This window comes from Electrona antarctica (assembly GCF_951216825.1).
Source record: "Electrona antarctica genome assembly, chromosome: 3".
Lineage (NCBI taxonomy): Eukaryota > Metazoa > Chordata > Actinopteri > Myctophiformes > Myctophidae > Electrona > Electrona antarctica.
In genome coordinates, this window is record NC_136808.1 from 15,053,457 (window position 1) to 15,081,364 (window position 27,908).

The following is a 27,908-nucleotide window of genomic DNA, read 5'->3' on the forward strand; positions in this document are numbered from 1 at the left end:
AACGCCAAAGAATGAGGTCCCTGAAACACCTGAAACACCACAGCAGGCGGAACGGGGTGAGTGAAGGGTTGAGGCGGCTGGATGGGTGGTCAGGTGGTGGTGGGGGGGGGTCAGTACTGGTGATTGGTAGTTGACAGCTGACAGCTATACTGTAGGAGGAGGCGACAGACAGTAACCCAGATCGTTGTCTTCCTCCTCGGGTGACAAAGTTTGAGGTTAAAGAACGAGGTTGTTTGTTTAATTGGTGTTTGTTTTTAAAGAATGTGTGACATTGTGGTGTTGATGTTAACTCGTTGTGACCCCCCACAGCAGTTCTCAGAGACGTCCTCAACTCCTGCGTTGCTGTTCCCTCGTTCACTTCATCACTTCTTTATCTCTCGTTTTGTCTGGCTCTCATTTTGGCATTTTCTGTCTGTCTGTCTGTCTGTCTGTTTCCTTCTCTCTTTGGTTTTGCTCACTGCTTCTCTCCCTTCTCTCTCTCTCTCCCCCTCCCCTCTCTCTCTCTCTCTCTCTCTCTCTCCCTCCCCCCTCCCTTCTCTCTCTCTCTCTCTCTCTCTCTCTCCCTCCCCCCTCCCTTCTCTCTCTCTCCCTCCCCCCTCCCTTCTTTCTCTCTCCCTCCCTCCCCCCTCCCTTCTCTCTTTCTCTCTCCCCTCCCTTCTCTCTCTCCCCCTCCCTTCTCTCTCTCTCTCTCTCTCTCTCTCTCTCTCTCTCTCTCTCTCTCTCTCTCCCCTCCCCTCCCCTCCCCTCCCCTCCCCTCCCCTCCCCTCCTCTATTTCTCTGTTTCTCTTGCTCTCTCCCCCCTCCTTTTCGCTTCTCTCTCCCCCTAGCCTGTCTGTCTGTCTGTTTGTCTTTCTGTCTGTCTCTCTCTCTTTCTCTTGCTCTCTTGCTCACTGCCTTGCTCTACCCCTCCCTCTCCTCTCTCACTCACTCACCCACCCTCTCTCACTCTTTCATTCTGCCCTCCCTCTCTCTGCCCTCTCTCTCTCTCTCTCTCTCTCTCTCTCTCTCTCTGCCTCTCCAGTGTCTCTCTCTCACCCAGCCTCCCTCCTCTCTCTCCCCCTCCCTTCCTCTTCTTCCCCTTATCTCTCCTTCACTCTACCTCTTTCTTTTTTTTTCTCTCTCTCCCCCTCCCCTCCCTTCTCCCCCTCCCCTCCACTAGTCTGTCTTGCATGCTCTAGCTGATTCTCTCTCTCTCTCTCTCTCTCTCTCTCTCTCTCCCCTCCCTTCTCTCTCTCCCCCTCCCCTCTACTAGTCTGTCTTGCTTGCTCTAGCTGATTCTCTCTCTCTCTCTCTCTCTCTCTCTCTCTCTCTCTCTCTCTCTCTCTCTCTCTACCCCTAAGCTGAGCTCTCTCAGCTCTCTCATTCTCTTCTTTCTCGCCTTCTCTTCTGTTTTTCCTGTTCTCTCTCTGTTCCTCTGCTTTCTTGTCGTTGTCCCCATCTCTCTCTCTCTCTCTCTCTCTCTCTCTCTCTCCAATTCTCTTTTTAGTTATTAATCTCATTCATTTTCTTATTCACACACACGTGTGTGTGTGTGTTTATCTCTCTCTCTCACTCACACCAATTAATTGACACAACTCTCTCTCACACACACACATGCATGCGCGCACGCACACACACACGCACACACACACACACACACACACACACACACACACACACACACACACACACACACACACACACACACACACACACACACACACACACACACATCCACTGTCACTCAAACATACACACATTGCTCCTACTACTGAGTGACTGTGGATTAGGAAGCAGACTGTGTGTCCATGGTCAGATGTGAGTGAGGTCATGGAGGTTGGTTAGGACAGACATCACCTGAACCACTGCCCTGAGAACACACAGTCCTCCTCCCCTCTCTGTCTCTCTACATTTGTCTCAAGCCTGCTTTATGCTTGGTCGTACAACGCTGTCCCGTGGCTGTAGATCAGCTTCTTTTCACCGAGCCACACTGGCGTACGGCGGGACATAAATTAGACATCACTCTCTGTCTCATTGTCCCGCACTCTCTCACTGTCTCTCGACAACTGGCACAGACACACACTATGATTGGACAATGAGCTCAACAACGTGATCCCTATTGGATTAGAAAACATTCCTATTGGAGGACTATGCACTCCACTTCAAAGGGCCCTAATGCTCCATCCACCAGAAGATGCCACATTTACACTGGGACGTTTCTTGACATAATCGTCGGATAATGTTTTCCCAGACTTGCGATCCGTCAAACAGATTGTCAACGTCAACAAAGACGGACTTGTTTTTTTTCTATGTATCGTAAATGTTTTCGGCAGAACACCTGATAGCTACAGAGTAGTGTTGCGTACAATCAGAGCTCTCCGCCTACCAATACATCAGGGGCCAAGTGCACCACCTCACACTAAGCTATAACTTAGCCTAGTTATAGCTTAAATGGCTTTTGACCTGAGATCAGATTCAAAAAATGTCTTCTACATCCTGACAGTTTTCTGAAAAAGCTATGTTCTTCGATAGCTTCAAAAATAGCAGACCTACAAGCTCGTAGCGCGCCACTCGGTGGCGCGCTACGAGCTTGTAGGTCTGCTATTTTTCAATAGCTAAAGCATAACATAATGCTAACACCAAAAGTCGAGCCACTTAGATTTAAGCTATAACTAGGCTAAGTTAGAACTTAGTGTGTGAGGTGGTGCGACTGGCTCCTGGTGACATCTATGTGGATTCAACGAATGGGCTAAAACTGGGTGGCAACAGTTCAGACATTTTTGAGGGGCGCTATCCCATCCTATGCCCAGCTTTGTCTGTTTGTGTGCAAACACACAAACACAATGGTTTGATTGGCTGATCACCCCATAGCGATGATTTTATTGGCTGAGCAAAGTACATATTGAAGATGAAAAGTGAGGGCGAAAGAAAAGTGAAGACGCCAAAAGTGATTGGCCGGAATGACATTTGTGATGATTTGATTGGCTGAGCATGGAATGTGATGTATGATGATAAGAGCGCACTTAAAGGAAAACGCTCGCTCATCTCAAGTTGACAGTCTGTGAGGACTCAGGCGTATGCTGGGTGCAGATTCAGGGAATACGTCTAGAAAAAGAATAAAATCCTCACTCTCAGTAATAGTAGTAGAGTCTTGTTTAATAATGCTGAAGATCCACAGCAGCAGTCAAACCAGACAGACGTGTCTGGTTTCACTTCACATGAGTGTGATTATTTTTAAATTGCAGAAGCAATGCAAAAACCTTAGTGTGGTCCCTTGTATTGAGACGCTGACATGATTTGTTTTCAATGCAGTACGTGTCGCGTCGTGATTATTGATTATTTATTTATTTTATTATAATTTTTGATTATTTTCCATTGTGGATTAAATTGATTGGGTTGATGAACTGTTGCACCTTGAGCTGAGTGTGTGTCCTGTGCTCTGTGTTGCAGGAGGAGGCGAGCCGGCGCCTGGGTAGATGTGAGCCCAAGGTAATGGCCAGGCTGGTGGACGCAGGCACACAGACAGATCCCGTGGTCGTGCTGTCCTTGGCCCAGGCCGCCGTGCTAGGTCTTATCTCCCAGAATGAGGTGTTTGGCGCCACCATCGCACCCAACGGATTCTACACCGGCGAGCCCAAAGAGTCCCCCGCGCCACCAGTAGACGGAGTCGACTACGAGTACGCCGACCAGCTCATCGGAGCCAACGGAGACTACCTGGGCGACAACCTGGGCGAGGACGGCGGTCAGATGCAGCCCAGTTGCAGCCATCGCCGCTGGCAGCAGGGTCCCCCGCCGCACCCCGACGCCAAGATGGCGGTCCACCCGGACCGCCACGGGGGCGACGGGTCCTCGTCGCACATTAAAGGCGAAGGCGCCAACCCTGGCATGACGTCGTGCGGCCACATGCTGAGCACCTTGGCCACCAGAGGGGGTTTGGTCCCGGTGGACCCCGCCGCTCTGCGAGGCTCCAACAAGAGCTGCTCCGAGTGCGACCGGAACCCGTCCGGTCAGCAGCACGGACACCCCCCTCCCCCCTCGGTGGGCCACCGGGGCGGAGGAGGAGGAGACCCGGGCCACAGAGGGGGCGGGGTACAGGCACAGCAGCAGCGCGGCATGGGGGGCGGAGGCCACGGGGGGCGCGGGGGGGGTAGGGGCAGGGAGGAGGCGGAGCAACAGCACCCGGGCATGATGAAGGCCTCCAGCCAGCAGGAGGAGGCCATCAGCAGCTACTTCCAGACCAGCGAGGTGGGAGGCTATGACTCCGGGGAGATGGGAATGGGCGGAGAGTACGAAGACAGCGGACAGGGCATGATGTGGGCCGACGGCAGCGGGGCAGGGGGAGGGGCGGGCGCGGGGGGGGGAGGAGGAGGGGCTGTGGCGGGAGGGGGAGGAGGAGGGGCGGTGTCAGCAGGGGGAGGCGGGCCTCATCAGCCGAACCCGCAGAACCCCCAGCACCAGCCCCCGCGGCGGCACGGCGGGCGGCGCGTCGACCGCCTGGACATCAACATCCAGATCGACGAGTCGTACTGCGTGGACGTGGGCGACGGCCTGAAGCGCTGGAAGTGCCGCATGTGCGACAAGTCGTACACGTCCAAGTACAACCTGGTCACGCACATCCTGGGCCACAACGGCATCAAGCCGCACGCCTGCCCGCACTGCGGCAAGCTGTTCAAGCAGCCCAGCCACCTGCAGACCCACCTGCTCACCCACCAGGGCACGCGGCCCCACAAGTGCACCGTGTGCAAGAAGGGCTTCACGCAGACCAGCCACCTGAAGCGGCACATGCTGCAGCACACCGACGTCAAGCCCTACAGCTGCCGCTTCTGCCGCCGCGGCTTCGCCTACCCCAGCGAGTTGCGGGCGCACGAGGCCAAGCACGAGCGCGGCCGCTGCCACGTGTGCTCGCAGTGCGGCATGGAGTTCCCCACGTACGCCCACCTGAAGCGGCACCAGACCAGCCACCAGGGGCCGCACACCTTCCAGTGCACCGAGTGCAACAAGTCGTTCGCCTACCGCAGCCAGCTGCAGAACCACCTGCTGAAGCACCAGACACCGCGGCCGTACACCTGCTCCCAGTGCGGCCTGGAGTTCGTTCAGCTGCACCACCTGCGGCAGCACTCGCTCACGCATAAGGTACTGACCCCGCCGAACCCGGACACCTCGCCTACCGCTCCCACCATCCAGACTCCACCCAGACTGCCGTAGTCACAGAACACACTACCATTACCGCACCATAAACTGTAAATATCAATGTCTAATGTCATCCTTAGACTGTTTTTAGGGATTTTTTTTTTGTTTTTGTCGTGTAAAAACAAAACAAACAAAAGACAGAATGAGTCATTAGTGGAGAGCGAGAGACAGATGTTAAAAAGCGAGGCACTTGTCGGGACGCCAGAGGAGGCTACGACACATTCTCTGTCCTCAGTTCATCTTCTGTCCTTCACCCTCTGAGCTGTGAGTGAAGCAGGCAGGTAAGAGCAACCTCTACCCTGGCAGCCAACCATCCTCCACACTGCGTCCTTAAAGGAGCACTTCACAATCTAGGTATCTTCGTATAATTGGTTCCCCACTAATGCTCATTAACCCATTCAGGCTTGACGTCGAAAAAAAAAAAAGAAAAGTTTTCTAAATCATGACAATTTTCTGAAAGATTTGAGGCACATTTTAACGATTTAAAAAAAATAGCAGACCTACAAGTTAGATCTGCTATTTTTCAATAGCTAAATTATAACATAATGTTTAAAACACCAAAAGGGATTCCCGCCCAAAATGGGTTAAGATGGTACCATGTCTGTCTACTCACTCTGTGTCTCAGAGGTGGGCTTTGGACAGTTCAGAAACCTCATTATAATGACATCATCGCGTGACTCCAGTGACATCATCAGTGGTCATATCTGGTTGATTTCAAACGTATTTTTGAGGGTCACTGTCCAGCTTTTAGTTAGTGTGCGTGTAGACAAACTTTGTCCTAACACAAACATTAAATGCCATTGATAATGATTGACCAGTTTTGAGTGTTTGTGTAAACGCACTAATGATTGGCCAGAATGAGATGATGTATGATGATAAGAGCGCTCCTCACTTCACACGGGTGTGATTTTATTCAGTAAGAGTCTAAGAGATAGTCTGTAGTTTCTATTAGGTTGGAATCCCCGTAGATGATGTCATTCAAGTAAGGTTTCTGAACTGTCCACAGTGCACTTCTGAGACACAGAGCGAGTAGTCAGAAATGGTGCAATCTTACGGGCCGTTCACTCACACTAAGCACTTTAACTATATAGAATAAAGATATAGTTTTAAAAATCAAGCGGATGGCAGAGCCCACACCAATGGGTGAAGTGCTCCTTTAAAAGAATACTTCACCCCCAAAATTACTTTTTTCTATCAATTGCTCACCCCATGAAGCCTTGATATCATATTGTGTTGCATTCCTTCATGGTGAATGAAGAATCCAAAGAGAATATACTGCACTGCACAGTTCAGGTTAAAAACAACAGCAGTAAGAAACACAGATACAGCTAATCAACTTAATAATGGTTGTGCTAAATAATTCCTAGGACGTCTGTGGACGTCATGGGCACAAATTGTGTTAAAGGTATATTCAGTGACTTCACTTAATTCAAATATCACTTCTTTTTTTGTTTTGTTGTGATAATCCTCCCTACTATAGAGTGTGCTGACCATATAAGGAGTTCCTCCCTGTCCCCAGTTAACCCCTGGGAATAAAAAACCTTAGGGTTTGTTTTTGCTAGGTGGCCCAGCCTTCATCCAATCAGGATAGAGAGGTGCCTTCTGCCAATCATGATAGAGCGGGGGCGGGCCTTGGTGTACGTGCTGTTGGCCTGTTGCGCGTTCCCCCACATGCATGCATGTAGTGCATGCATGTGCACATCTTGTTACCGGGGCGAAACGGGGGGGTTTTCCAAATCACCCAAATCACTGAATGCTCCTTTAAGGCAGTGGTTCCCAAAGTGGGGTCCAGGGACCCCCAGGGGTACTTGAGGGAGTTCCAGGGGGGACCCAGTTAAATGATAATTTGGAACCAAAGTCAGTGTACAAATGGAACCAAATGGACCCTAACGGGTCCATTTTGTTCCATTTGTACGCTCTCAGAGTTAAATTAACATTGATTTTACAATATAAATTGGGTCACACTGTGGGTCCTTGAAATTAAACGGTAAAAATCTTCTTATAGGGGTCACTAGCATATCTTTTCAAATGGGGGTCCGCGGACTAATTAGTGTCAATTTGGGGGTCCTTGACATGAAAAAGTTTGGGAACCACTGCTTTAAGGTATGCTCAGGGCCACAGTAGTTAACAGGTGTGTCAGTGCAGTGTAGGGCATGGTCACGCATGTGCTTCATATGCGTCAGAAGCATCAGCATCCCATTGTGGCGTACTCCAATTAGGCTCGCATAGCCAGACAACTATTCCACAATCTCCGTAAAGCTATAGAGTACACCTCCCTAAATCCGAGTAATCTGTTGTCATTTCCAAACAGTTCCACAAAAATATATTTTAAAATATCTTTAGAGCTTATTTTTTATTTCCATTTCTGCTAAGCAGCAAGCTATATATGCTTAGATGATTTGAATTTATATTAGGATACATTTGCGCGACGAAAGGGAAGTGGGGAGGAGGCTTCACTTCCCCTTTTATTGTACTCCTGATCAGAGCTTCCGTGCTCCAGACTGTATGGCGGATCACGGAACCTATTGAAAATTGGGAGAGGCAATAGTCTGGCAACGCGAGACCACTCCACACTCCAATCTACAGTAAAACAAAGTACACACCAGAAAACCGGCACTCTTGCCTTTGCTGTCCACAACCTGCAAGGCAATACAACCTGGGAAACGGACACGTCTGAAGTCTCAGCTTCCGTTTGTTTCGAGTCACGATGCATATGAATCGCATTTTGACTGTGCCCTTATGCAGCCAGCCATGTTTTCAATTACCTTCTGCAGTTTGTAACCTGAACTGGAAAACAAACTTCAAAATCAGCCTATAGTTCATCGCCATTTAACAACAGCAAAACTATATCAAAATCTGTTTATAAACTCTCACACAACTCTTACAGTATCTTCCAAGTGTAATGTATCCAGTCATATCCTCAGTACTTCCCATACACTGCATTTACTCTCCTCAGTACAAAAAGCATTTTCTGTCAAACTTTACTATGTAAAGGTTTTTACTAAGTTAAAGCCATATATTCTGCTAGTAATTATTGCTATATTATAGTCTCCCTGTCTCTCCAGCTCTTTAATGCACAGAAAATACATTTTCAGGTGGGACATTAATTTGATCCATTCAGAATAAATAGGTTATTATAGTGTGCCAGTTCCAATTCTGTCTGCTGTATGATTTTGTTTTGTCACTTCCAGTTTAACTTGTTTAACATGTATCCTGTATAAACTCATTCTACTGATATGATAAGATGATAATTCTTCTTTTTATTAAAGAGCTGGAGTGATGGGGAGACCCCTGTTACTGAATATACTCTCTATAGCAATTATTACTTCTACTATCAGAATATAGTTATTAACACTTATTTTAACAAACAAAGGTTGACACAGACTGGATTCAAGACACTTGGACAATACTGTGTGAATTGTTTTAGAGTTTACAAACAGATTTTTGACATAGTTTTGCTGTTGTCAATCTTGGATCTTGGATCTTGGATTCATCATTCACCATAAAGGAATGCGACACAAACAATCTCCGATGTATTCAAAGCTTTGTGTCGGAGGTAATGGACAATAACAATTCAGGGGTGAAGTATTCCTTTAAGCCTTAGTTGTGTGCTGAGAAATAGCAGATCACTTGTAGATCTGCTATTTTTGGGTTGCGTTGTCCTCTTGGATCGTACTGGAGACGAGATGTCTTACATGGCATTAAGATGAGATATTACAGCCAATGACAATAATTAACACAATAGCATGATTATATACTATACACTTTTGATCTCAGTCCGTTGAGCCACCATTTGTCACAGTGAATATGTCCTCCCTCAGAACCCAGCCTTTAATCTGATGTGATTAAGACACAACTTGGCGGTACACCATTGACGATGAATTGGAGACAGACTTAACATACTTAAAATGTGATTGTGTGTGTGTGTGAGCTTTTGCATCCAAATGAGGAAATTTAGTAGCCGCTGAATGTGGCCAAATTCACGCAAAATCACTCACTGGGTATAGTGTCTCCTATTGATGACATCATCAAGAGAGTCCTGACTTGTGTGTAGGATTTTGAATTAAACACTATACAGTAGTTGGCCAGAGTCCCCCAGGGTTCTATACTTGGCCCGCTCCTTATTTCCCTCTGCACTCAATCAAAACATGTCTTGTGAGCTTCTAGAGAACATGAGAATTTATTTAGGGTTGACGGTAGCTTTTCAGTCCTGCATTTTCACGGTTCATTTTCAAGGTTTCATGTTGAAATTGAAAGGTCTCATGAATAATATATTTGTCATATAGCAAGCCATAGCCTTCATATTTTAAGACACTTTAGTAACAGTGCAGTGCCCAGTCTGTTCAACATACACACACAAGCATGCACGCACTTAACACAGCGGTTTGTAAACTTTTGGGGACATTCCATTGAACCATAACCTGACTCCGCCAGATGGGGCAGCAGAGAGTACACTGGGTTCCCCCTCCTGCTCCCATCTGGGAACTCTCAGGCAGACTTGATGCCCGGCCACAAAACGGCCTGGCCAATCAGCAGCAGCTAGAACTCCCATCTGGGAACTCTCAGGCAGACTTGATGCCCGGCCACAAAACGGCCTGGCCAATCAGCAGCAGCTTCTAGCAGCTTCTAGCAGCAGCTTCTAGCTTCTAGCTGCTGCTGATTGGCCAGGCCGTTTTGTGGCCGGGCATCAAGTCTGCCTGAGAGTTCCCAGATGGGAGCAGGAGGGGGGAACCCAGTGTACTCTCTGCTGCCCCATCTTATGAAACTTCAGTGAGATCTAATTGGGGACACCAATTTTGTCCCCAATTTGACATGCTGACCCCAATCAACTGGCTTCATGTTTAACATTTGTCCCCAAATGTGATCTACAGTATGTGTCAGGAACACACACAGTCACAGTGGACATTTGATACGTAATGTCATCACTAGCATCATCTTGTTAAAGGTCACTCAGAATCGGCTACATTCAAAGTTGTAGAATGTTGAACTCATTCTGAAAGGGTTTCCAACCTGTACAGATACATTGTATGTACAATACATTACATGTAAAATACAGATATGAATATATATCCGTAAGACGCCTAAGGGCGAGAGGTCGCATGCACACCTCCACCTCGTTGATGGCAGACTGCTGGGCGAGCGCTGGCGCTTTGGCATGGGGGGTCTGATCAACATGGAATGAATTCTGTACTGGCCATTTAAGGAGTATGTCTTGGGTGTACAGGGTTTGATGAGGTCAGATCAACATATGGAATGTAAGAACAGGTCTGCTCCATATATGGAGATCTAAGGGTGGTAGCGGGGACATTCTCTTGAGTGTACAGGGTTTGATGAGGGCCGTGTCTTAATTTTTTCGGGCCTGTTGAGAACTCTAGTTTTCGCCGGCTACCGGGCGCTAACCTGACTCCGCCAGATGGCGGCAGCAGTGAGTTCCTCCTCCTGCGCCCATCTGGTCTGGAGTGATATGCAGCCGTATGCGGACGCTAGAGGTGGGATCAACGCCAGACTGGTGACATATTGTAGCTGTGCCACAGCGCAAATGTAAACACAACCGAAATTACTATGGAGATATCAGATTTTTGTCTTGCTGCTTCGGGTTCATCATTTCTGCTTGAGAGAGACCAGATGCAGGCAGGAGGAGGGAACTTGTGAACTCAATACTGCCGCAATCTGGCGAAGTCAGGTTAACCGGGCGCGGCTGCACTAATAACTTTGGGGCAGGCCCGTCTAGAGTTTGAATGGACAGGTATCAGTCAAAAGGGAGACATCGTAGACTCAAGGAAGGATGGATGGGAAAGGATCAACATATGGAATGTCAGAACACATTCTGATATATATCCATATATGGAGATCTAAGGGTTTGAGGTCAGATGTGGAGTTGCTGGCCAATATTGATGACATCAGGGATCTCCATATATGGGCTTAATTGCGACAGCAGATCGCATTTACTATGATCAGATGTCATAGTGATGTCACAAGACCTGGGCACCATATATGGGGGCTTTCCCATGTATGGGGATATTGAGTGATACATTGACTGACTGACGGGAATTGCACGTTTTCATAGTATCATAGTAAGTCACCAGCAGTGATTCTAAGCAGTGATTCTAAAACTTGTCAAGGACCCCCAAATTGACATACATTAGCCCGCTGGCCCCCTTTTGAAAAGATGTACCAAGGGAACCCCTATAAGAGAATATTCTTTACAGCTATACTACAGATACTACGTGTACATACAATAAATATATACAGTAATACATATGTGCAGATCAGAGAAACCCAACATTTAAAGCATGTTCTCAGATTAATTTAATGAGATACAAGATAAATCCTCATTTGCATCAGGCAAATCTTAGAAACTTAAGCAATCAAACTCCTACTTAGCGATATATGAATGTATAATAATATGGTAGATGCAAAGGCATACAGTAGGTATCAGTAGATGTTCTGCTGTATCTGATGGAATTTGGGTAAAGCTTGAACCAGCTAACGAACCCCTTGTATCATGTAGAATTTGTAGTATGACAAATAGCAGATCTACAAGATAGCAAGGTGTCGCTCACATCTTGTAGATTGACAGTTTTGAAACATTTTGACTATGTGAGCTATTATTATTATTAAACAACCTATACAGACATTCCCAAAACAGGCATGGCGGGTTGAATGTGCTTGAACGTTGTACAACAGTCAGCAAGCTGAGAACATTCTGCTTTGTAGCATCCAATCCCTGCTCCCTCTGCTGGCTGACCTAGGAACAGACCTGTGTAGTGCAGACAGTGTGTGGGATAGCGGTCTGACAGCCTCGTCTGGCTGTGTGTACTAAACCTGTCTGTAAAAGTAACCTGTAATCCAGACCACTCATATTCCCACTCATATATGTCTCACTCACACCGTTGTAATTGGTGTAGCCTCTTGGTGTGTGACTTCTAGACCGTGAGCTAAACATACAAATAAAACGATATGGTCCTTTTTAGTATACATTTAACATGAAATTAATAATATTTTACTTTAATTGATTCATAGATACTACCTAAAACATTAGAATACTAGTCCTTTTGGACGCTGTCGCTCTTTATATAATTACGCAATATATGAACTACTGCAATTTCCAAATCGAGGATGCAATTGGTGTCCATGCAGTAGATGAGGATTTGTAGAAGAGAAAGGCCCTTTTTCAGGCATATTGCCTAAAATTGCTGCCATGTTTTTATATGGTCATATAAACGAGGGAATACGTCAGTATATGAATATTTTAATTATGTGTGCATGAACATTTGTCAGCTGGCTCTTTAAACACCAGCCAATAGACTGGAAGCCATTGTTGGTCTTGTGCACTGGCCCAGTGCCCGTTTCTATGACAACGGTATCAAAACTTCTGTAGCACACATGGCAAAACGTTCCAGGCCAGTGCTTCTCAAACTTTGTCATGTCAAGGACCTCCAACTTAATATTTATTTGGCTGTGGAGCACCATCTGAAAATTAATATGTTGTGCCAGGGGACCCCATACAAGATTTGTGTTGTTAAAATGTTGCACTTGTCTATGTCTACTTTGAAGATTCTTTGAAAATGACTGTGCAGCAGCATCGGATACTATTTTCAAGTATCCGATGTATGTATGCAAGTATGCCAATTGATTCCTCCCCACACAAATGTTTTGAGTTGTCACTGCTGTTGTATCCTACTGACTCACCTGTCAGTGAGGAGCCACCACCGGGAGGACATAGGGCTTTCGCCTGTTCCTCCCATCCAACACTCACTGACAAGTCCCAGCACATGCAATGACCAATATCACCCACCGCAGAACACGGGCCAATATGTACGCATAAACACCCGACAAAGCCGGTTGCACCACGGTGGTTTTGAACCCACAACCTCTGTGGTGGTGGGCAAGGACTTAACCACTGCGCCACCCGAGTTGAAATAAATAAAAAAACGTTTGCTCTGAAAGAATATATATTCAAAGAGTTGTGCAGCATTTTTACGATTTTTCAAAAATAGCAGACCTACAAGCTCGTAGCTTGTAGATCTGCTATTTTTCAATAGCTAAAGTATAACATAATGCTTAGTTAAAACACCAAAAGGGGTTCCCGTCCAGAATGGGTTAAACTGATTTTGATGTTATTTAAACTAATTTTGCTGGGGACTTTGCTGGGAATTGGTATCCTGACCTGAAAATGTATATTCTGTTTACTAAAGAGACGGGGAGAGCCCTGTTACTGAACACTCTAGTGTCTCAAAGATTAAGAATAAATAGCTATAACACTTACCGGTATTTTATTTTTTATTTTTTTATACAAATACGTTTTTATTAAGAATAGGTTGTTTCTCTTCATGAAACCAGAGTAAAGAAAAAAAAAGAAACAGAAAACCCTCAATTCCTCCCACCCATACTGCTCAGTGACACTGCATAGAATAAAATAGTAAGATGATGAAATACTCATGGAAAACAATAACATCTGAAATGAAGATGATACAGTCAACCACACCAATAAGTCCTTCTACTCAAATATGATATGATAATGATATACTACTTTATTGTCAGTTTGCACTGAAATTTGTCTTGCAGCCCAGCGGCCTTATGTATGCAACACATATACTGTATACACACATTTGACATAACACAAAAACAGAAATAACTAGAAAAAGTGCCCTTCTGGGCACATGTCTCCACCAGGAGGATAGGAGTGTGTGGGATGTTTGGCAAATGTTTAGGAGGATGTTTTTTTGTTTTGTTTTTTTGCAACAATTTTCTTCATTTTGTTGAGGAAATGCAGATCCAGATCACTCATAGCATCTCTGAGGATAGAATTCTGGATGAGCAGGACATGTGCAGCATTTTGTACAAAACGGGCCACTCCTGAAAACTTTGGAAGGCAATCTTAGCCAATCAGTGTAGAATCTGAGAAATCCAACAGACTCGTCTTGATCACATGACTACAGAGATCATGTGTACCGATTTGCGTGAGATTTGGATGAAATCTGTGCGACTAACATAAACAATGTGTTTTCCAGAAATCGGCCTCATGATGGCGCTATAACCGGCAGATGTGGAAGGATGCAGGAAAATGTTTTTCCATGGCCTCTAGGGAGTGCGCATACATAAGTTGTATACAGATGATGCAGTTATAGGTAAAAACAGTAATTGCCCTTTTATAGCGCCACCATGAGGCTGATTTGGAGAAAAAAAATAGTGGCATGTCATCCTCTGCCTAGTGGAAATGTGCGTGCATAATTTCACAGAAATTGCCCACTGTGTTTGTGATTTGTGGCATTTTGTTCGAAACGGACCAATCATGTGAGCTTTGGAAGCCAATCTTAGCCAATCAGGATGGAAGATGGGAAATGGTGCAGATCCGTGTTGGTCACATGACTATGGAGATAGTGTATACCAAATTGTGTGATGTATGGATGAAATGTGTACGAGTAATGTACAGAAATGTGTTTTGCCTAAATCGGCCTCATGGTGGCGCTATAACAGGTCGTTGAGGAATATTTGGGGCAGAGGTTCATCGTTGGCATCCAGGGAGTGTTACTGTGCAAAGTTTGGCATGGATCGGGCCAACGGTGCCGGAGATTAGCTGGTAACGGACGGACGGAAGGAAGGACGGACACACACACACACACACACACGGACGGACGGACGGACGGACGGACGGACGGACGGAGTGCAAAACATACTCTCTCCCCATGCTTTCGGCCTGGTGGAGACAAAAATACAGTTACATACATAGAGACATAAGGGCACAGAGCAATGTCCACAGCTCAGTCTAGTCCTGCCCAAAAACCTGATTAAGACTCAAAGTCGACTGATGGACAAAAGATTTATTCAGTCTGACCTTATTGTATGCTGGAACACCATATCTCCTTCCTGAAGGCAGCAACCTATACTCTCCATACAAAACATGGCTAGTATTAGAGGTGATATTCCTGGCTAACCTTAGGATGCTGTTATCATACGTGGATGTATAGTCTCTGAAGTTGTTGTCCAACAATCTTTGAACAAATGTTTAGTTGTTGCAGCATTTGTGACTTTGAGGCTACAGAGAAACATCCATACCAGGTGGTACTACAGTACTGAAGAACACTCATAATAACAGAAGTGAAAAACAAAAGAATCTTAAACGGATTCACCAAAGGATATTAAACGGTGAAGGAAATAGATTCTTTGCTTTGTTTTCTTACACACTGATTCAATCTGATCTTTCCACGACAGGAGATGATCTATTACTACTCCTAGGTATTTATATGAACATACCTGGTTAATCTGTTCAATAACAGATGAGATGCTATGCAAATTATCTCTCTTTGTTTTTCAAGAAGTACCTGATTTTCTCAAGGTGAAGTGTACTAGTCATTTCATTTAGCCAATGTTTAAATGCAGGAGCCTCCTCCTTTTTCCAGTGTGTCAAAATCCTTTTGTTTTGTTGTGATCAGACCATATGAGAGGAGTTGTTTCTGTGCTCTCGTCAACATAGGAATGGAGTCCTATGTTGGATTGGATTAATATCTTAATCCAATATCTCTATCCGAGGGCAAAGCTGTGAAGAAGATTTGCCACTTACCGGTATTTTAACTAAAAAGGTATCGCAACACATTTAACATGACCTGTAACCCACTCAATGTCATTGTTTTTGTGCTCCACAGGGGATGAAAGGCCACAAGTGTGACGTGTGTTCTCGCGAGTTCACGCTGTCGGCCAACCTGAAGAGACACATGCTGATCCACAACAGCATCCGGCCCTTCCAGTGTCACGTGTGTTTTAAGAGCTTCATCCAGAAGCAGACGCTCAAGACTCACATGATCGTCCACCTGCCCGTTAAACCCTTCAAATGCAAGGTGAGCGTCAACATAGATTCTAAAAATGTCTTCTACATCCTGACAGTTTTCTGAAAAAGCTATGTTTCTATGTCAGTCGTTCTTCGATTTTTCAAAAATAGCAGACCTACAAGCTCGTAGCGCGCCACTCGGTGGCGCGCTATGAGCTTGTAGATCTGCTATTTTTCAATAGCTAAAGCATAACATAATGCTAACACCAAAAGGGGTTCCCGCCCAGAATGGGTTAAGATGCTAGCTATAACCGCTTATTGCAAAGTTTATATAGGGAACGGGCACAGGGCGGAGACTTGCTTAGGATGACGTAGTTCCCGTCGGAAAATTTCCAGTGTCACTGTGTGATGACGGCTATAAATACGGAAGCACTGTGCCAATAATATGATAAAGCTACCGTTTGTCAAGTGTAATATTGCAACTGTACAACAGTTGCCATCAAAATGAAACATACATTGTATTCATATTGCAGGACATTTCTCTCTCAAAATAGTCATTTCTTAGACTGAACACAGAAACAAAACGTAACTGTTAGCTCAATCTTGTATTTAAGCTCAAATCTCTAGATATTCTAGTTTTTTTTTTTAAATGCCAGATTTAGCTACTCCTACTGCTGCAAAGTGCTAATCAGTAGCCACTTAGCCTGCTCTGCTCTGCTCATCAGACTCCGTCTGATCATTGCTTTTTGTTGTTTTGATTGTGTGAACACTGATTGTGTTTGTTCACTGTGAACATTGCCTACTGTTTGCATTTTTCATTATTTATTTTATTTTATTAGTTTAGTTTATTAAAACTTGATTGGTGCTCGGATGGCGCAGTGGTAAAATACCTGCCCACCACGGCGCTGTCTAGGGGTTCGAATCCACCGTGGTGCATCCGGCTTTGTCGAGCATCATTCTATATACAAACACAATTGGCCCGGGAGGGAAGCCGGGCTGCGAGAGTGATATTGGTTGGGGCTTGGGGGGCTCCACTGGCTCCACTAACCAGTAGGATACAACAGCAGTGAGATCACACAGAAATGTGGGGCGGAGGAATGCAATGCAGTCTTCTTTTTTGCAAAAGCTTAATTTTTGTTTCGTTTTTAATAGTTTTAGTGTTTGTGGTTTTGTCAGGAAAATAGATAAACTAGCAGGATCTACAAACTCACAACTTTATTCCAGGCAACAATTTTTTTTTGGCAATTCTAGTTTTCATTATTCTGTTAGTTGTAGTCGACTATAATAACCCTGCCGCTTAGTAGTGTGTCCAAACGCTTCGCTCAACTAGACCAGTGCTTCTCAAACATTTTCATGTGTCTTCACTTACACAAATATTTATTAAAGAGAGAACGTTTTGGTCAACTGACCTTCATCAGGTAGCTGCTGTGCCTGATGAAGGTCAGTTGACCAAAACGTTATTTCTTCAATAAATATTTGTGTAAATGAAAACGGTGTGCGGGACCACTTCTTTTGATCTTTTGTGTATTTTTATTTGACCATTATTTATTCAGGTGAAGTCCCATTGAGATACAAGATCTCTTACGAGGGAGCCCTGTTTAGGGTAGCAGCAGTACAAAAACATATACAAACATTTACATCAAAAACCTTTAAAATAAGAGTGGGCAACAAAAATAATGGCACCACTAGAAGCATTCAAAAAGAAAGAAGGATCAAGTCCTCAGGCTTCAGATCTGTCTGCAAGTGATTTAAAGCTGCAACGGCAGTGTACATGAAGGCTTGTTTGGCAAGTTCAGTTTGAGCTTTATGGACAGTAAGTAACAATGAGTCACTTGAACTGTAGTTACTGGATTGTGTTTGTAATATCCCACCCAACCCTGGCATACAAGGTACAATGGTGAGTGAGAGACTTGCAGCCTGTGACAAACCTGAGAGCACATGGTATCTAACCAGTGAAAGCATTTGGCAGTGAGTGGCATGCATGTAAATCAGATCACTATACTCCAAAGAGGGAAAGAATCTAGCCTCAATCGGTTTTCTCTTGGCGACAAAGGAAAAGCACATTTTATTTCTAAAATAAAGTCCTTCAGCTTCTTTACCAAGTTTTCAATATGACATTGGAATGTTAAATTGTCATCAATTAAAATTCCCCAAACTACATGCTTTTACTGTGAGACTACTTCTTCAATTTGACTGCCCTACAAGGTTACTATGCCAGAAGGACAAGCCGATGTCTTCTTGCAATTGGAGAACAACATCAGTTTCTTCTTTGGGGCATTCAGCATAAAGACGAATGCCACAAAGACGTTGTCTGTTCTCTCCTACGCACCTGCAGAAGGTCTTTATTTACCTTCCAAGACCACAGACCCCCATTTGAAAATTTATTTTGTGCCAGGGACCCCGTAAGAAAAGACTGTTGTTGTTAGATTATATTCAATACATACATCTACATCTGTCTATAGTACTATAGAGTCAATACTACAGGCGTGTGTGTGTGCGTGTGTGTGTGTGTGTGTGTGTGTGTGTGTGTGTGTGTGTGTGTGTGTGTGTGTGTGTGTGTGTGTGTGTGTGTGTGTGTGTGTGTGTGTGTGTGTGTGTGTGTGTGTGTGTGTGTGTGTGTGTGTGTGTGTGTGTGTGTGTGTGTGTGTGTGCGTGTGCACGCGCGTGCCTGATATTAGTTGCAAAGATGCCATTAGCACTTGGGATGATTGAAAATCACAACCCTGTTGATCTGATTCTTTGATTTCGGGCAATTTAACTTCAATTAAACTTAATTACACTCTGGAAAGTTATCCATCTAGGCCACAGAATGTGGAATAATAAAATGTGCTAATGGAAGAAGCTCTGGCATTGGTTATAAGATGTGACCCATCACACAACTAATGTTTGGCATTGGTAACTTTTCTGTGTACTTTCAGGATTAGAAATGAACATTATGATTTATCTTGTACAGACGTTCTGTTGAATTCTACAGTCCACAGGATGGAAGTCGTACTTTCTCTTGCGACACGTTATCGATACGCTGGCGCCAAGTATTGATATTCTATTACAACACTACAGTATATTACCGATTCTCCCGGTGTGAAACTCGCGGCACAAGAGATTTTATCTTTGGTGGGACGGCAGTAGCCTGGCTAATAAGCCAGACTAATATCACACAACACTGTCGCGGTATATCAGTCTGGGCTGGCTCCACTTGGATTTCATTTCCCGGGGAACATTTTCTCTTTGACGCAATTGGTCAGAGCTACTGTCAGTCAAAAGTCTCAAGCATTGAACGTCACTGTACCAAAGCCCGCCTATATTGCATACCGTGTCCCGATTGGTCCGACCTGTTCTCTGCTGTAGGAAAGAGGCGTGCTACTGAGCCTCGCCAGACCGTAATCCGCTGGTAGGCAACTTTTTTTTGCCAACGGCTGATTCGGTCTGGTTTATTAACCAGGCTAGGACGGCAGGGGGTGTGCAATAGGGTTTAATATTTTCCCGGATTTGGCTCATTTTAATTCCCGGGAATTTGCGGACCTTTTCCCGGGCTCCCGCGGGAATTCCCGTCAGAAGAAAAAGAAAAAAAGTGCCCACCAAAATACATTTATATGTATAGATACTTCATATGTTCAATAGAATAGTGATATTTTTTGGTTTAAAACGTTTTATTTGAACGAAATATGAACATATAGCCTACAATAAAAGTATTAAATTAAAATATGAATAATGTTATAGGCCTACTACGCTATTCAGAAAAAGGGACACAGGAGTTTGCACTAATGTGACTGTCGAAGCATGGGGAAAAAACGACCTCACGTCTTTCACATAGATACCTTAGCCATGGTCTTTCACCCTTTGAGCATGCAGTGGGTCCCCTTCTCCGCTGCAGAGAATGTGATCATCCCGCTTTGTACTTTATGAAAAGTCCGATTGGGTGTTAAATTAGCCAGCACGTCCAGTGCACAGCACACTGATTATTAGAGAGCGAGAGCGAGAGAGAGACGCTGCGTGCTGGTGGTTATTATAAAACAAATTGTAGCCTACTCATCTTTGTTTGTGTTCCGTTTCACGTTATTGCTGCACACATGCAGGCAAAAGCAAAAAGGGGTTTAGAAGTGACAATGTCCATCACAGGGAAAGGAAACTCCTCGCTCTCACAGAGTGACTGATTAGGCTAATGATTGACAGGTGCAGCAGCTTTGGGAGCGTGCCTGAAGATGTCTGTCAGACATTCATATTTTGCTAAAGTGTATATAAACTCTGTAGGCCTATCTGATTAATTGCGGGAGGATGCAGGATTCGCGGGGTCCCACTGATTTCATCTTGACCGGCCGGCGGCCGTGCCTGCCCGCCCGCAGGTAGGCTATTTAAATACCGCCCGCGCCGCCAACATTTACGTTGGGTCCCGCTGGCTCCAGTTCCCGTTGCAGGCTTGCAGCCCTCGAGTGTAATCCATAATTCCATATAAATATCATCAAACATGTTTGAAAATGATGGGAGGGTTCAGATTGGACATTTGATCACTCATAGATAAGGGGAAAGAACGCGCACTGTGTGAAAACTCCTTTAGTGTAATTTCCCTACAAGAAAAAAAAAACTTCCGGGCGGGAAATTGCGTGCCCTATTCCCGGGAGGCCCGAAATCCCGGGATCCCGGCATTAAACCCTAGTGTGCAATGACCAATGCAACACTGCATAACAGACATTCCCTAGTATATGACTCAGGCCCTCATTTATCAACCGTGCGTACGCCAAAATATGGGTGTACGCCGAAATTACCGCAATTTTCGGCATTTACCATTTGCGCCAACGTTTGATTTTGAACTTGAGCCAAGACAAAAACCACGTCTGGTCGGGAGCTGTCGTACGCTTTGTCCTCACCTGTTTTTCTGTCGTAGAACAGCGGAGCAGCATTGTTTGACCAGCTGAGAGGCTGTCACAGGCATCTAAACATATGTATTCACTCCTAAAATGTTTATATAAAACTGTATAGGTATATATGGGCTAAATACATATAAGATGTGTCTTTGTGTCATATGAAATTAGTAGGAGATTTCCAACTTTACAAGTAATTAAAATCGCGCAATTAAAAACAATGTTTTGCCAATGTTGCAAGCCATTTAAACAGTGTTTTGCATGAGCGCATACATGCGAGGATTTGGGCTGTCTGTGCTGAAATATTTCCATGACGGGACGTTGGAGAGTAGGCTACTATAGGCTAGTGCAGCTGCGGAGAGTCCCAACGTGGGTAGCCTATACTGTAGCCTAATCTACAGCAGGCCAATGTCTTTCTGGAGTTACTGTATGTGCAATCTCCTCCTCGTTTAATAAACCTGACGCGTCGCTCGAATGCCAAATGTACCGTGCCAGCGCAAGTGGGAACAGGCAACAGCATCGGAGATAGGTAGGCTATACCCAGCCAGCCCACCACCACCAGTGCCCAGCCACTGCAGCGACTGCGAGGCAATCTAAATACTGTCGAACGTGCGGTGCATGGTCAGTTGGTCACGGTCACGGACGGACCACAGTGATAGAGAGAGACAGACAGACAGGACAGGAGGAGCACCTATGCAAAACAGCAGCGTGTGTGTGCCTATTTGTTATTTAATTCATGGTTCACAGGTTCAGGTTTTCGTTCACTAATATATCTTGTTGTATATTAAATTAAAAAGACTTTAATAATTTAATATACAACTAACAACACACAGTGACAGTTGCTTCTTGCTTGCAAATTGCGATATGTGCGTGCGTGCGTGCGGGGGGTGGGTGAGGCAGGCAGCAAGGGAAGCGAAGCGAGAGGAGAAACAGACAGGGTAGGCCTTTATACAGCTTTATTTAATTCATGCAGGTTTATTTATTTAAGATACAACAAGTTGCAAGTTGCCTTAGTTGCGTGTGCGTGCGTCTGTGTATGAGAGAGGGGGCAGCGAGGGAACCTTTTTTTTCTTCCTGTAACCATGGTTTCCAGGTCGTATGGCAGTTGTTCATGTCGCAAAAACGAGGGCGAGGCTTGATTTCATAGGGCGTGCCAGATAGATTTCAGCCGTCACATTTATTAACGTCGGAACGAAATTAAGGAAGAAACAGCTGTCTGCGATCACTTTGTAAATGCCGACCCGACGTGGGTGTACTACGAATCCTACACTCGAATTTGGGGCAGATTTTACACTCGATTGATAAATGAGGGCCTCAGTCTGGACTCCTGACTGGAACCAAAACTTAACACATGGAGTCGTGAATAATCAAAGTCTATTTTCATACACTTTCTTGTGCATTCATATCCAGATTGAAGATGGCCCGGACCGCTAGGCCGGCCCGGGTCTTATTCTAGGTTTTTTGGTGTTGTGTGCAGTAAGTATGTGTGTCACATTATATATCCACGTTAGTGCTGCACAATAATCAAAAGATAAATAAAAGATCGTGATCGGGATTCAGACACCCTATGCAATCTCAATTCCTAAAATTTTAGCAAGAATCGTGCAGCACTAGTTGGCTGTCCTATTCATTTTAGTTACTCTTCTGTTTTTGCTACAAGAGAGAGACTTTAAGAGAGGTTTAAGTCAAGCACTTTGATGTTGTCTGTTTAAAGCCACAATAGTTAGCTCCAGGTGCCACATTTTTTATGTAGTAATGTTCAACAACTATAGTCTGAAGACAATAAATATTTTCATGGAAAAAATAAGAATCGTGTGAGAATCGTGGAGGAAAATTGAGATAAACATTTGAGCAAGAACTGTGCAGCACTGATCCACGTTTGTTTTCTCCAGGTATGCGGCAAGTCTTTCAACAGAATGTACAACCTCCTGGGTCACATGCACCTCCATGCTGGTAGTAAACCCTTCAAGTGTCCCTACTGCACCAGTAAGTTCAACCTGAAGGGGAACCTCAGCCGACACATGAAGGTCAAACATGGAATGGAGGTCTCGCCTGAAGGACAAGGTAAGACCTGCCGCTCTCCTCTGCTTTTTACGTGCTTGTCTTAACTGTTCATTTAAAAATGGGTCCACATCACAACCATAACGATATAGTTATAGTGATTGGTGTGGACCTTTATGCCTGATTTTACTTTTGGTTGTGCGATTCGACACAGCTTGTAGATCAACTACAGTTTGTCCGGTGTGTTTGTCCGGTGTGCAACTTAGTGTAAGGGTTTGGTCACACATTCACAACTGGAAACAATTGCATCCCGTTCACTACGCCAGCAGGGGGTGGGGGCTTCCGGTTGCAGCACACTGCTGCTGTACGTTACATGTTAGCACTACGGTCTGTCGCACCACGTGTTGGTGAGGGGTGCGTTAAGACGCCCGGATTAAGGTTGGTGAGGGGTGCGTTAAGGGTTGGGAGAGGGTTATGGTTAGGTTTAGGTCTGCTGCCCCGTGGGAGGTTAGGGTGAGTGTTTGAGATAGGTTGTCGTTATCGGACCAATTGGTAGCATCTGTAGCCCTTTCTCCTCTGTGAGTGGGAGGGGTGGAACAGTCTGTTGTTGGGGTGGGAGGCATCCTTGATGATGCTGAGGGCCTTAGACTGGCAGCGCTGTTTGTGGATGGACTCAATCGATGGTAATGAGGAGCCTATAATACACTGTGCAGTTTTCACCACCTTCTGCAGTGAATCCTGCTCTGCAACAGTACAGTTTCCGTACCAAGCTGTAATACAGTAGGTCAATGTACTTTCAATGGTACAGCGGTAAAAGTTTTCCAGAGTCAGGTGGGATAGCTTGACTTTCCTTAGTCTCCTCAAGAAAAAGAGATGCTGGTGGGCCTTCTTTATGAGGGATGATGTATTTAGGGTCCAGGAGAGGTCTTCAGATATGTGGACCCCCAGGAACTTGAAGCTGGTGACACGCTCCACCTCCACACCATCGATGAGGATCGGAGCATGATGCCCCCCCCTCTTCTCCGTCTGAAGTCCACAACCAGCTCCTTTGTCTTGGAGGTGTTAAGGGCGAGGTTGTTCTCTGCGCACCACCCCACCTGGTGTTGTACCTCCTCCATATAGGCACGTTCGTCGCAAGTATATCACAAGGGCACATGCCAGCAGTTGCACTCTGGTTGCACTCATTTGCAGAATTGTGGGTATTTATTATAATAAACATTCACATTTTGCCATCTCCCCTGTTATGTTCTTGTTAAATGTCTTGTTGTGTACCACCATAAAGTAAATGATGCATGTCACAGCGCTGATGGTTACACGGGCCGCGGAGGTGCCTCAGTGATGCTGCATTGATTTTACAATGAATTAATGTTTCCAGTAAACATAAGGCTAATACTTTTTAGCTCTGGCATGTACAGACAAAACAGTATATTATGGTCTGGAGAGGCTCAATTGTACGCCCATTTCCTACACCAGATAACTGGTGTGGCCAATCGGGACACGGTATGCAATATGGGCGGGCTTTGGTACAGTGACGTTCAATGCTTGAGACCTTTGACTGACAGTAGCTCTAACCAATTGCGTCAAAGAGAAAATGTTTGAACCCGCCCCCCGGGAAACAAGATCCATACACAGCATCTCCAGACTCAAATACCACACGACAGTGTGATTTGAGTCTGGCTTATTAGCCAGGCTAAGTAAACAGGACATTGAGTTTCAACTTTCAGGTCAGGATACTAACATCCAATCACGAGAGAAGGCATACAGGACACAGGATAAACAAGTGAAATTATAAGTTATGAAACAAAAGCAAAGGGCAGTCAGACAAAATTGGAACTGGAAGCTGGATAAATGATCTTTGTGGAGTTCTCTCTCCTGATGAGGTGTTTTCTGTTAACTAAAATGCCGGAGAGATGAGGAGACTCCTGTTACAGAACAAACTACTAGGTCTAAAGCAATGACTGCTATTGGAAATATCGGACCCGGTCTGATAATGTATGCTAATTGGTCGGGCCGGGCCAGATACTGTAGCATACTGTATCTACAACCTATAACAAACAAGTGTGCGCCCTTTGTTGCACTAAAGAGGGATAACAAGATAGGGAGAACAGAACAGAGGAATATTTGTTTGTTTTTTTTGTGTGTGTTTTGTTCTTTACCAACTGCCATTAAGAAGAGTGATGCTGTGGGCTACTTCCAAGTAGATGATCTGTAGAAAGTCTGCGTTGACTAGTCATATCATTGTTGAGTTTTTTTTTCTGAAATCCTGCTGCCAGCTCCAGGAACTAGTTTGTTGATGCTTGTTGGGCAAGATGCACCGACGAATGAATGGATTCAATTGATTGTGGGCTCGTTCAAATTTACTTTTTTGCAATGTGTAAACCATGCACTGTGGAAGTACCAACATTTTTCGATTGTCTGTTGCAGTAGCCTAGTGCCTGGTGAGTCGTTTTATATCATTCATCCATGATTCATGGATGATTGTGTGTGTGTTTCCTCAGACTATTGGGTCGGTCTGAGGCCTAAAATTATGGTAATTGCTCTTGCCGGGCCCAACTCTGGTCCGGTTCAGCCCGGGCCCTAATTTTAAGGCCCATTTAGAACTCTAATATAGGGTTATATTAAACAATTATTTTATCCAAACAGACCCTTTAATTACTACATGCAGTAACTGCAGTCTGCAGTATTTGTAACAAAAAAGACGGGTAACGTGTTAATATATACACAAAAACAACCACTTTTATTTATTTGCTGTTGTTGTTGTTTTTTTGCCCTATTAGTGCCTCCAGAACTGGAGAACCAGGGAGAATATGAAGGGCAAAACTTCAACTTCACCTCACCAGACAACATGGACAATAGTGGCTCCCAGAACCTCACTAAGCTGACCACAGCCAACATAGAGGACATGGAGGAGTACTACAACTTTGGGAAGGACACAAACGCCTACACTACACCATGAGGGACTGAAGCTCCTTCAGAGGAACGTGGTTCTTCTGAAGACCCCCATACCCCCACCCTCCTTGCTGGAGGTGCTGTCCGGGCTCTGGGAGAAAGACACTGAGATGCTTTTATCGTTTCTTTGTTTTGACCTCCTCCCAAGAGCCCAGAACTGCTAGAACTCTTTACGGGGGAGAGAGAGAGAGTGAGAGGAGACGCACTTAAAAAGGAGACGTTATTTCAACTCTGTTGTTTGATAACAGAGTGACGGAGACCTTTAGTGGTCTGGACGGGAGCTCCTTTTTGGATTTATTACTCCACCGGTATTAAACTCTAAAAAAAAAAAAAAAAAGAAAAACGTTTCTGACGGACAAATCTGTATGTCGTGTGTATCGGTTATTTAAAAGAGAAAAAAAAGAAGAAACGAAAATGTGTCAGTCACGGAGCATCGCAGTTACATTTGATGTGCTTGACATTTTGTTTACCATTTCATTCAGTCACAAAAGAAAAAAAATGTATGCCCTTATATTTTTTACTTAAAAGTGCCAGCCAGTTTGCAACTGGGCCTCCACCGTCTCAGCTATTTACTCTGTATATCCAGCATTTGATACGTAGTCACAACATACTCATTTGGTCATTCATTGGTTTGAATGCTCTTACTTAACAATTCATAATAGTAGATAATTGTCTCCTACCCCTTCTTGAATACGAAGGAATCATGTGCTTTGTGTGTGCGTGCGGAGTACATTGCAAGCCATTTTCTCTCCAGGGGTCCCTTACTACCAAAGTTGTAGATGTGAAGCCCTCCCCACTGTACAACGATTACGCAGAGTTCAGTGTGTTTACCCAATGTTTTATTTAATTAAAACATGTTACGTGGTTTACCTTTTACATAAATAGCCTTTGACCAAGACTAACAGTGATGCATGTACAAATAAAAAGTGTTTAACCTAAAGCCACGGATGTTACCAGTCGCATCAGGCCATTCGTGTATATCCATATTGTTCAATAAAGAGGTGTTTTAATCCCATCTGTGCCTGAATTTCTCTGTATTTCCTCATTTCCATTGAGTGTAATACCTGCTGCAACAGCACCACTACACTCATTGAGAGGAATACATTGCTATTCAGGCACGAATGGTATTAAACATGGAATATTACAGAACACAAAGGGCCTGATGCAATGGGTAACATCTGTGGCTTTAGTGAAAGCACTTTATATGTCTGATTTGTACCAGAGAAGTTAGGGCATTAAAAACAGTATCCAGTGTACTACAAAATGTCAGTAATATAAAAATAAAAGACAAAGTCAGTCTTGGTCCAAGGTGAGTGGTTAATATATTTTTTGGTTTACCTTTACATTAACAATCTATCCCCTGTAGTACAAATACACTACTGTAGTTTGGAATAATTACCGAGTGAGAACAAGTACAAGTTAAGTACAATGCACTTTTCATCAAAAACCTGGCGTTTAGTTTTTTATTTTATTTTTCTGCGAAGGCTCAATGCTGTTTTCTGTGAGTAACTGAGAGGAACTTGGTCTCCTCAAAGAGGAGGCTAATTGACAACTCTAAATTAAAAACCGCAAGAACCCTAGCGTCCCTATTTGAGGCAAACATTCAGCAAAAATAGACAATATGCAAGCTCACAACGTGTTGTGGGCTTGCATATCATCTATTTTTTGGCAAAGACGTTTCGTTGAGGGTCAACACTGGTTTAAGTGGTTAATGACAACGATATTATTGAACACAGACAGATCTGCCTTTTCCGTAGGTTTTTATAATGGCTGTTTCAGTGAGATGGATAGTTTGCTGTTTGCGAGCTCTTCGTACAGAGGATCAGCCATATGTTCTTGTCGTTTGTAGGTTCCGCACTCTGTTATAATCAGCGCTGGGTTCAATTCACGTTCAATTCCGTTTCAACCTTTGCACACAAAGTCTGGTGCGCTCATTATCGTTTGACGACTGACAAACAGATTTGATGTGCAGTGGTGTGCGTCATCCCAAAAATGTGCACACTTTCATGGACCCATTTTGTGGGACAGCAAGTGTGGTGAGCAAGAATTTGATTTGCGTAATTTTAATATCAATGTTTCATTTCATTGATATAACATGAAGATTGATATTCAATATATTGATAGTTTATTACTATAATTAAAGCATAATTGCAGGTGTGCAA

General features: G+C 44.6%; 1 protein-coding gene across 1 annotated transcript; it reads left to right on the top strand.

The window, feature by feature from the left end:
* Positions 1-27,908, top strand: znf710b (zinc finger protein 710b). The gene is made up of 6 exons (XM_079496216.1): positions 1-56; positions 3,430-4,311; positions 4,363-5,112; positions 15,816-16,007; positions 22,689-22,860; positions 25,575-27,908. The coding sequence occupies exons 1-6, from the start codon at positions 12-14 to the stop codon at positions 25,751-25,753; spliced, it is 2,220 nt and encodes a 739-aa protein (XP_079352342.1). The 5' UTR covers positions 1-11; the 3' UTR covers positions 25,754-27,908.

What these genes read in the sequence shown, in the direction of transcription:
- znf710b (XM_079496216.1), top strand. Translation starts at nt 12, where the DNA reads ATGAGGTCCCTGAAACACCTGAAACACCACAGCAGGCGGAACGGG. An exon ending in AGCACTCGCTCACGCATAAG is followed by an intron (nt 5,113 to 15,815) that starts GTACTGACCCCG and finishes TGTGCTCCACAG; the next exon opens with GGGATGAAAGGCCACAAGTG. An exon ending in GGTCTCGCCTGAAGGACAAG is followed by an intron (nt 22,861 to 25,574) that starts GTAAGACCTGCC and finishes TTGCCCTATTAG; the next exon opens with TGCCTCCAGAACTGGAGAAC.